At 40.1% G+C, this 11,121-nt stretch overlaps 1 protein-coding gene and 1 long non-coding RNA gene across 6 annotated transcripts in view; one reads left to right on the plus strand and one right to left on the minus strand.

Moving 5' to 3' along the window:
- LOC109320089 overlaps positions 1-6,615 on the plus strand; it is a 17,230-nt gene extending 10,615 nt beyond the window's left edge. Inside the window, exon 3 of the long non-coding RNA XR_002103713.1 lies at positions 6,603-6,615. This is a non-coding gene — a long non-coding RNA (uncharacterized LOC109320089). The remainder of the gene's footprint in view (positions 1-6,602) is intronic.
- Positions 1-11,121, minus strand: part of ZDHHC14 (zinc finger DHHC-type containing 14) — a 171,797-nt gene that overhangs the window by 19,678 nt on the left and 140,998 nt on the right. For all 5 annotated transcript variants that reach the window (XM_019550036.1, XM_019550033.1, XM_019550032.1 and 2 more), the window contains 3 exons: positions 10,183-10,231; positions 3,209-3,311; positions 234-343 (listed from right to left, as the gene is read on the minus strand). In XM_019550036.1, coding sequence (XP_019405581.1) covers positions 234-343; positions 3,209-3,311; positions 10,183-10,231 — 262 coding nt within the window. The remainder of the gene's footprint in view (positions 1-233; positions 344-3,208; positions 3,312-10,182; positions 10,232-11,121) is intronic.

Genomic DNA, 11,121 nt, shown 5'->3' on the forward strand with positions numbered 1-11,121 from the left:
GGGAATCAAATGGGGAGTAGGGCCCCACTCAACACCACCATGCCCCCGCCGTGGACACTGCTACCATCACCTGTTCAATTCAGAGGTGATTCAGCAGCCGAATCAGAATCAGCCAAATCAAAATCGGGACAGTGATTCAAATCACTGCCCCTCCCAATCAGCTGAATTCGAAGCCAAATAGAATACCTGCTGCTTTGCACAGGCCTACTAAATATATTTTTCTTAATGCTTACCTTGGTGAGAGGGGCCCACATAGTGCAGCACAACAGTTAGTAAAGATGTTACCATAACTGTACGGGTTGTAGTTCTCTTTACCTCTTTTATTTGACCAAGACCCTTTAATCTGAAGAGAGAGGAAAATAATGCATTATATATTATGTCATTTGTAAACTCATGAAGGACATTATGGATAATCAAAGCAAAGTTTTACAATTTAGAACCAGAGGAAAAGAAAAGTGGTGTTTACATTAATCTAGATGTTTTAAGTTATATGGTGAGTAGCTGCATGGGTTCTCCAGTATTTGGAATGTATGGCTCGGATCCTACAAAAATATACACGTGCAAATGTATATGGACTCCCTGCAGTCTAATAGGACTATGACACTCAGAGTATGACATGGTTTGGCAACCACTGAGTAACAGAGGGCCAAATAACACAGTTGGCCATACGGAAGGCTGGAACACATGATTTATTATAGAGTTGACCTTCAACAGCAACATGACAATGGATGGCTGCTTCACAAACCATGCGTACAAGGACTATTGGACTCACTCAAGCTCCTTGCAGTCTGTCAACAGTGGGGAAGATGTGCAGAGCACCCACCAGAGAAATTCCTGTCCCCTCCAAACCCTAGGGAGAGACAGGTCTCCAGCCCTGTAAACCCAAGGGGAGTCGGAGGCAGGCAGCCCTTGCTTATATTGACATAAGCAGGCCCCCTCCACCCTTCATACCCCAGCAAAAGATTCCTATCTGTAGAGTGCCCCTACCTACTTCAGTTGAGCATGAACAGCCCCACACTGATCATTATCTCACTGCTCTGCCAGTCCATGTCTGATTTGGTACATGTCCCAGCCTTTGCAGCTGGTCCCCAGCAAGTGGTACACCAAAGTCTGGGTCCAAACAGACTATGAGGAGCATTCCAAAGCATAGCACACTTCTGGATACATTCAAGAGCTGCACTAATCACATGTCCACTCTGTACCACATGTTGGCAACAGCTGTGAGAGCAGGGATTGGGACAGAAGCATCAACATGTGCCCAGCCAGCCTGGAACTCGGTGCAAAATGGCTTCTGGACACAGAGAAACTGCTGCAGCTAAGCGGTCTGTTCTGTGCTGCATGCCAGGCTAGTCGTGGACTTGCTTCTGCCTCTGTCCCAGGTCTTGCTGCTGCCTGGCTTGTGGTACAGAATGGGCCACTATGGCTCCCCACACATCCAAAAGTGTGCAGTGCTTTGGGATGCTCCTTGCAGTCTGTCAGATCCCAAAGCTTGGCAGGCCATGCTGACTCTTGAAGTATGAAGATTAGCGTATAACCAGGTTTTTGCATAAAAGAAGTGACTTTAAGAAGACAGCCATTTTATCAAGATTACAAAATTCTCTGGAGAAACACTGGAAGTGCAATGTACAATTATAAATAAACAACAGGAACACTTGTCCATCATATTCTTTAGCCCTTCAGCTTCCATGAAGCAAACAAACAAAGTTTATTATCCATTCTTTCATTTTCAGCCTACTAAATCTGGAGTAGATGCTAGTAAGGAGTATTTTGCAATCCTGCAGCCAGGCCCCCAGGAGGGAGGACAAATTCTATGTCCTTTCTTATGAAATTCCCTGATGTAAAACCAGTAATTTCTATTTTGGCCATGAAAAGCCTAATTATTTGAGCTTTCTGTGCCCAAAAGGTGAATTAGTGAGCTCCTTAGTCTAACTAAGCAGTCTTGCTGTAATACCTTGAAAAATTCATGTCTTTACTTAATATGAGTAAGCAGTTTACTTGGAGACAGGCATGTTGCACTGTCACTATTCTTTATCTGAGAGCTTGCCAAGACTCCTGAAGAGAGTTTTATTTGACAAAATGAATGAAAATTAGTTTGTCTAGAAAGCCAAGGCTGGCCTCAATTCAAAACAGCCACGAACTGTTACTTCACTTTATCCTTCTTGTCTTACTGAACAAAAACAGGTGTACTTCTTTGATCACTGGCTACTTGCCCAGATATTTATCTCTGAAGAGTGCTACACCCTGCATTGTTATCCTCTGTAGTATACAGAAATCACAAATAAGCTTTTAAGTAATAACCAAAATATATCCAAACAAACACAGAGCTATGTTTCAGGTTATCAATCAACTATGAAAAGGACTATAATAAAATGAATAAAAATAAGCATAAGTTTTACGCAATGCTTTCAAAATTTCATGCTGTTATATTTTGTTTAAATAGCTAGGCTGAAACCACAAGCCCTTGTACCATTTACTAGTTAGCTGCTTCTCCTTTTTAAACTCATATTTCTTAGAGCAATAATTTGTTTAGGAGAAACACATTTCTATCTCCATAGTTAGTTAGACAAAGCTGGAACAACAGAACAGAAAAATCCAAATTACATGTGCAACAGATTGTGAAAACAGATAAGGCTGACCTAGAAAATAAAGATCTATGTCTTACAGTGGAAAACTGGCCTCAAGTTGCCAGAAAAAGTCAGAGACAGAGACTATGGAACTTCTGAGACCTAAATTGGCAGGTATCTTTCAAAATGCTGTTCAAATTCAAATAATTTAAATATTTTTAAATTAATAATTAAGGAGTCCAGCAGAAAACCAGGGGGTACTATACATTGCTGGTTATTTGTCTAGTAAACTTAAAAGCATTATGTAGGATTTTTGAAGTATGAGTATTGGCTTACTTGGTTGCTTTGTTTCTATCCTTTTCTTTCATTTTCTGTTTCAAGACATGCATCTAACTAGTGTAAGGCATACTGGATATACTAAAAACGTAATGATCTTTTAAACCACTGTAGTGGTCCATGATGCTTCTTTTGATACACTGCATCAAATATTACTGAGTTTCTACCTCACTAGAGGTATATATGCATATAAATATGTATATATACAGTTCCCTTTTTGCATTAAATAGGAGTGAAACCATACAATATATACAATTAGCACAAATGCAACTTTCATATTTACTATATGAAGCAGATCAAGAACTTACATCTTCATTTGTTGTTTGATTGGAGCTGATCAAATATGTGTGAAAACCTGAGAGACCAACAATGGACCAAACAGAGAAAAAGCATACCACAGCTTCCAGCACAGTGAGTAAAAGTCAAGGAAGTATAAACAAACACAAAATTTGCATGGCATCTAGTAATTATGAGCACTCACCTAGTCCTTTGGATCTGTGAAGTTCTGCACTTCGATCTATGCAACACTCACAACACCCATATTATGCAGGGATGCTGACTGTGAAAAACAGAGGCACAGGCCAAGGCCACAGACTGCCCTAGGCCACTTGCTAAATCAGTGGCAAAGACAAAACCGGAACTATTGTTTGTACTAGTTTATAACTAGTCCTGATAGATGCTGAAGCAATACAAATTAGATCTCAGGAGATTTCCTGTTGCCAGTCATGTGTACTAGGAGATCAGGCTGTCTTTTCTTCTGTCCCTGACGCCAAGATACTGACCAAGGGTCCCACATTTTTATGATCAGACCAAAAGTAGTGAAAAAAACAAAAACAAAAAATCCACTTGCTCTCCTTTACCAGCCTGCCAAATGATGAAGATGATGGAATATACTTTACTGTTCCATCTGAGACCTGAAACACCCGAAATAAAGAAACTGTGGAATTTGCAGGGCTCGTTTACAGTGTTTAATCTTTTCAAATTTTCTGATGGTAAAGCATGTAGCTGAAAAGCACCACATGTATTGATTCCATTATGATAAACACAAGGTAATCACTCAATCATGGCTCAACACTGTTTTTAGAGATGATCTTAGTCATCCTCCTTTTTGTAGTTCTGAAATGCCTTCTTTCTCTCTCTCCTTTTCCCAGAGATGACCACCAGACAAAATGATCAGTAATTAGCTTTTCCTAAGACATTTATGTCACCCTGAAATTAGTCAGCTGATAGGGTGCTGTAAGTACACAGCATATTATAACATGCCTTTGACTATGCCTAAATGACATTTTCTCAATTAAGATGCCACATTTTGCTCCTAAAGCAAGCAACCACTATAGCTAGCTAGGCTTTCTATTGATAATTTATTGACATATTTTACATGCTATAGCTAAGAACTTAAAACTCTTACTTTCTGTTAATATATTATCTGGGATAGGCTAATAGGAGGATTTAGCTAGGAAATATAAACCAAGAGGAGAAAAGGCTTTGGCTTCTACAAAAATGTATGATAAATCAATAAAGCATGTGACTCTCGGGGGGAGGGGAGAATAGGATAAAAATTATTCTGTACACAAGCATTAATTAAAACCAGTTTCCACGACAACATTTCTCAAAATATTTAAGAACAAGGACATTTTAGGTTTCAACATGCACAACTTGTAACCTCATTTATTAACCTCTTCTGCATAAGACAAAGGTGCACAATTCCCCTCATACTATGAAAAGAACAAATTCTAAAAATGAAATATCATGGATGACCTGATACCTTAAAAATTAAAACAAAATCCAAATGTATGCAAGGCAAAGAGTCATAAAACAGTTTTGCACTTTAGCACTGCTATGCTCCAATGAATGGGGGCCATGCATCTAATCTGTCATTATTCTGTTGTTGCCAAAAAGTAATTATAACTCTTTTTGGCCCCCATCACCTAATTTTGCTCAAATGCAGTATAGTGTAAATGGCAGATATTTTCATACTCAAGCAGAAATGGAAGATGAGCCAACAATTTATTAGTTTTTTATGAGAATATAAATACATATCAGTGTATAAAGAATAGTTTTGCTCAGGATATAAGCAACTGAACTTGAAACATTCCCCTGCAGCAATGGAATGGATGAAACCAAGATGGATTCCTGAGCAGCAGTTGTGCTACTTTTGTTTCTGTCCCTCAGGAGACACTTGCAGGGTCACAGGTGGGCAAAAAAAGAAAATTTGCTTTGTGGATCAAGCAGGAATAACAACAGCACAGCCTCTGTGGCAGAAAAGGTAGATTAAGGGAAATTCAGAAAACCTGGTAGGAAAGCACACTGGTGCTGACAGGGGCTGAGAAGCAAATGAGTATGGGGGGAACAGTCTGCAAACAGCAGGCAAAAGGCAACCCCAGAAGTTGGGCTGCTGGCATAGCTTGACAGAGCCTCTAAATGAAGCCACAAATGATGGAATTTAGCCCTGGCTAGTAGAACCTATGAGCCCATTTTCAAACTGCTCTCAGAGACAGATGAAGCAGGTCTAAGGAATGAATGCCAGTTACTTGCATACATGGGTTGGATATTGGGAAGAACTTTCTGACTATGACAGTGGTTAAGCATTAAGACAGGCTGCTTAGAGAGGTGGTGGAATCTCCAACCTTGGACATTTTTAAGAGCAGGTTAGATAGACTTGGCCAGGGTGGTTGGGTCAGGGATGATCCTGCCTGAGCAGTGTTGAATGAGATGACTTCAGAAAGTCCCTTCCAAACCTGATTCTATCCCTCTTTTTGGACTGCCCCACCAGAACAGTTAGGCAGATCCATGTTAATCTTTCATTGTAACTGACTAGAAAACTGTACCTCACTATTTGCAACTTTTCCTTTGTGCCAGCCCTAGTGAATTATCCCTTTCTTCTACCTATTGACAGAAACATTTTTCAGGAAAACATAAGCAGCTTAAACCAACAAGGCCTAGTAGCTTATTTGTCAATGAAACCTACCTCCTGAGACAGTGGTTCACCTAGTGTCCTACACCAAATGTCCAAAAAAGATTTGGGGCACTACATCATTTAGAGCAACCTGATTGAAGAGGTACCATTACAGAACATTCCTTTGTGGTCTGGACACTGATGGTGTTAATTAATTATGCAAGAAAAGATATTAGGACAAACTTTCTTCTTATAATGGTGGTTGAGCACTGCAACAGATCAACTAGAAAGGTTGGGGAATCTTGAGAGGTCCCTTAGTTAAATTTTTGTGACTCCATAGCAGTTGGGAGTTAGACTAGCCCAGAGGACAGCACACACAACTATAATGACTGGTAACTTTATTGTTCTGAGCAAGGAGCCAAACAAAGCAAACATGGTGCCTGGAGAGGCACACAAAATTACGACATTTAAACAAACAGTGTCACATATAATAGCTACTGAACTTTTCCACCACACCTTCCAGCCCTACTTTTCTATGATTCAAACTGTTTCAGAGCATGTCACATTGTGGTATTCCTGCATAAGCTCTTCTGAGATTATCACCCACAATTTCTGAGATACATGAATATATTAAAGAATTTAGTATCGCAACACTCCGGGTAAGGGAGAGAAGCATTAGGTCAAGTCAACAGGCTGCAGCACAGCCTGCTCCTTCTGTAATTCAAAAAGTGCTCACTGAATTTGCAATATGGAGACCTCTGAAACATGCCACCCTATGCTCCCTACCCAAGTGGAACAAAGGGAAGAAGATTCTGGAGATGGGAAATAGGAGCTTCCTGGAACCTCACCACAAAGCTGATAGCATTCACAGGAGGGTGTCTCCTAAGAGTTTCCTGACCTACAACTACAGCCTAAATGCCCCACAGAATGCCCCACAGAATGTTTATTGTGTCCTTTCACTTAGCAGATGCTGCCCTAAACTAGGGACAGATCAAGAGCTCCTTTAGGCTTATGCCTCATCTACCACGAGCAATGGTTTTAATGGGTGATGGCCTAGTAGGTGACCTTCCTTCTCTGAACATAATAATGCCTCAAGTGAAGAAGGTAGGGCTTTCCCAGACTTCTTTCAATTAAAAACAACAATCAAGAACAAGAGGGCTTTCTTGTATTTTTTTAAGGTAAGCATATGTCTCAATGTCCTTAAAAGGAACAAAAAGGCAAATCACCCAAGTACTGAGTTTAATACTCATTTAGTTTAGACCAAAGTAAACATCTGGGGAAATAGGTAAGTGATAAAAAAAAATATAGTCTCCTTAGTACGCAGAAAGCTATTCTACACTCTGCTCATAAAGATGAAAATGAGAAAATAAAAAGATGGAAGGCCATTAATCATTTTGAATAAAGATAACTTATACATGTCTGTTGAATACACAGCGGTTACTGCAGTCCTTTAGTATGGTAATATTGTGCAAGACAGCTAGTATCTTGAACAACTCAGTTTGTCACATAGCTCAAGAACAATGCTATCTGCTGAACACCAAGGTTTTAACCATTCATGATTCGACTACCTTGCCCCAAAGCAAAATTCCTGGTACTGTTAGGCAATTTTATATTTTTATTTTTAGGAATATCAGCCAGCCCATTAAGCTGTCTAATGCATCAAAATTAAAATCAGGCTGTTTCTACAAGATGCTCTACTGAGCCTTTTAAACTGGCAAGCCCTTGAAAGCAAATTATGAATAAAAAGCCTATTGTTTCTGTACAAGGATCCACAAATGTTGAATCAATTACCTTTTGATTTAAGAATAAATGGAAGCTTTTCCATTTTGAGATAACTGAAAGACTAATCCATTATTAGAAGTGATTGAAATTCTTTTAATTGGAAGCTATTGTTGTGCTCTTTAGGATAGTTTGTGATTCATAAAAAACAATGCCCTTGCTTAAAAAGGGAGTTTGTATTTCAGAGATTCTGAGAGATGAATACACAAATCTGGGAACATGACAGAAGTTAGGTCTGAAAAAATTAGAAAGTTTGACACTTAGCAATACACAGAGGTGGAGAGCAGAATCTTCCTTTATGTACAATACCTTTTTAAAAATCAATGTGTTACTTATCACCAAGATGAAAGGTAAACAATTAAGACTGAAGTCAAGAAATTTCCACTGTTTTTTTTGCAGAATATTTTCATAAGCATTCTCTCTATCCTCCTTAAAAACTGGGGGCGAGGGGAGGCAGGGGAGTGTTGTGCATACATCTCAGCATACTCTACAGATCCTCCTAGTCTGCCTGGCAACAGATGGCACTAGTGCATAGGGCAGCCTTGATTAGCTGACTCAGACTGCCCATGGTCAGCCTTTATTTCCCTGCAGCAATGTGAGGATTGTGAAGGGGGCATGTTTTGTTTCATTCTGCAGCAGCAGAGTCCAGCAAGCAACACACGGTCTCCCAGGGGAAGGAAAAGGGAAATGCTAGATGACTATATTTTCTTCTGAGAGAAGCCACAGCATGCACAGGCATTCATGCTCCCAGAAGAAACTCTCCTGTGAGTGATTTAACTCTAATTGTCCCCAGGTTATTTTTCTTCTGGGGTGGCCATTTTTTCTCTGGGAAAAAAAGCCTGAACAACTGTACACTTGAGGTTTCTCCTTGGAGAACAGCGACTCTACCAGGATAAACTGAATGTCTGTATGAGGCCTCTCTTAGGAAAAAATTAAAGGATTTTTACACTGAATTTGTGAGTGGTACAAATAGTTTCTCACACCTGATCCAAAAATAGGAACAGGGAATTAGAAGTTTAAATAGGAAGTCAAAGAGTAAGGCTGGCAGCCCCACATCTTTCCTTCTTGTTAGGAAAGAACCAAGGCCCTAATCTATGCCGCCCTAATCTATGCCTGACACATAACTAGTGAAACTAGCAGGAAGCTGCTGAGAAGTGTTAAAAAGCAACAGTGATATTGAGCTATATACACAGAGGCAGTGTAGGGCAAAATCTAAGTACTTGAAAATATGATTTCTAGACACAGTAAAATATATTCAAAAGAACAGACTAAATTATCAGCAGGAAAATACTTCAGCAAGATTATATTGTTCAATTTTAATTTAAGTTTTTAGATGGTTTATAATAGACTTCTGCTATTTTACCACCAAGAGTCAATGAGTTCTATAAAACTTTCTTCTTGAGAGTCTGGACAAGTCCATTTATACTTGTTTAAAAAAAAAGGAGTGGATACAGGATGATGTAATTTACTTTAATCTGGTGTAAAATTATCCAGGGGAAAATGTATGTAAAAATGTACTAGTACGTGTTTGGTCTATCCACAGCTAATCCTAGGGTAGCAGTTTGCTCAAAGCAAACACTCTATTAGCTTCCCCTCCCAACCCAACCTAGGGTTAAGGCACTGTTATACCCGAGCAGCTACCTTGGCATAGCTGCACAGCTGTCTGTTCTGGTGCAATCTGAATTTACATACAACAATGATACAAGTTACATTGATGCAAAATGTGCAGTACATCTAGGACCTGATTAGTATAGAGCAGCAGTTTTCAACCTTTTTTTATTTGCAGACCCCCATTCCTAATGGAGGTGCAAACCCCTTTGAAAATTTCAAATGGAGGTGCAGACCCTTTTGATTGATCATAGTCACTTTTTGCAAACCCCTTAAACATAGTCTACAGACCATAGGCTGAAAACCACTGGTATACAGCATTTTTAACTAAATAATTCATTTAATAGAATAATATATTTCATAGACATTAGGGCTGGAAGGGACCTTGGAAGATCATCGAGTCCAGCCCCCCGCCCAAAGGGCAGGAAATCAGTTGGGGTCATAGGATCCCAGCAAGATAAGCATCCAGTTTGCTCTTGAAGGTGTTCAATGTGGGTGCATAATCCATAATTTTCTCTTGAACTGGCTCTGAGAATTCTATAACAGTTAATAGGCATTATATATCTTTATCTAGAGAAGATCTATCTCCAAAAGATGCAAGATAGTTAAAATAAATTTGCCTAATCCAGGCATGGGCAATTATTTTGGGCGGAGGGCCGCTTACTGAATTTTGGGAAGCCATCGAGGGCCACATAACAAGCAGCCGGGGGCATATAAATATTAATTTTCTAAATTTTTAGGGGCTCCGTGGGCTGGAGAGAATCTCTTGGCAGGCTGCATCCAGCTAGCGGGCCACTTTTTGCTCACCCCTGCCCTAATCTCTATAAACAGCAAAGTGAGAAACACTGTGTAGAAATGCAAGATCAAGAGGTGAAATCATTTTCGAGAAAGTCCTAACTCCAGGTACTAAACTGCAGCAAATGAAATCATGTCCAGGCTACAATCTATTTCTTAAAATTAACACAAGAAAACCTACAACTCATTTCAGTGAAAGGATATCTTGCAGGACTGTCCTTGAGGGCATTTAAGAACCCTGTCTGTTGTGATCCTGTGGAAACAAAAGACATTTAATAACTGAGTAAGCTTTTTTATTATAAACTGATTGCACCACAGATCACATCCATAGATTAAACACCATAGAAGCCTGAAGATCAATTGCATAATTACATTTTGAATGTATTATAGCATACAGTTCCCTAATATGAGGCTGTGATTTTGTTATTCAACAAAAATGTTAGACCCGATTATAACTCAGCCACATCTGCAGGATATTTTCCAAGTAATACCAGATTGATGTCTGCATAGTTTCCCATGAATAAGATTTCTGATTATCCATCTGTGTTCTTTTCAATCCTGCTATGGAAACAAAAGATTGCAGAAGCTATTTTTTTCCTTATGAAAGGCTCTGCTCTTTTCAAAGTTACCTTTGGTCTTGGAAACATGATAAAAATAAACACTGTGCTACAGCCCAGGTTCTCAGTGGCTCCTTGTTTACTCTAGGAGCCAAGGAACCAAGTACAGTTCTCTAGTCTTGGGACATCTTGAATAGCACCTCCTAACCCCATCTAATCTAGAGCAAACTGACAATCAGTCTATCTTAGGACAGGTCCACTAGCAGAAATTAGGGGTGCACTGATAGAGATTTTTTGGGCTGATGCTGACGGCCAATTTTAAGGAGCCAAATCAGCCAATACTGATCTGATTGATGATATGCAGCCAGGTAGCATGGAGAGCAGCGTCTGGCTACTAAGTCTGTTGGGAGGGAAGGGGTGGAGGGGTGCAGATTGAGGCCCCTGCAGTGAGGGAGGGAGTGAGGCTGGGGCTGTGGTTGGGGCAGGGGTTGCACAGCCAGGGCGGAGTGGAGTGGGGTGCAGGCCAGAGCTGTGAGTGGCTCGTCCAGGGGGCGCGGGGAGGGGGCAGTGTGTACTCCTGGATCTG

The sequence above is a fragment of the Crocodylus porosus genome, unplaced genomic scaffold (assembly GCF_001723895.1).
Source record: "Crocodylus porosus isolate Cpor-Errol unplaced genomic scaffold, CroPor_comp1, whole genome shotgun sequence".
Lineage (NCBI taxonomy): Eukaryota > Metazoa > Chordata > Crocodylia > Crocodylidae > Crocodylus > Crocodylus porosus.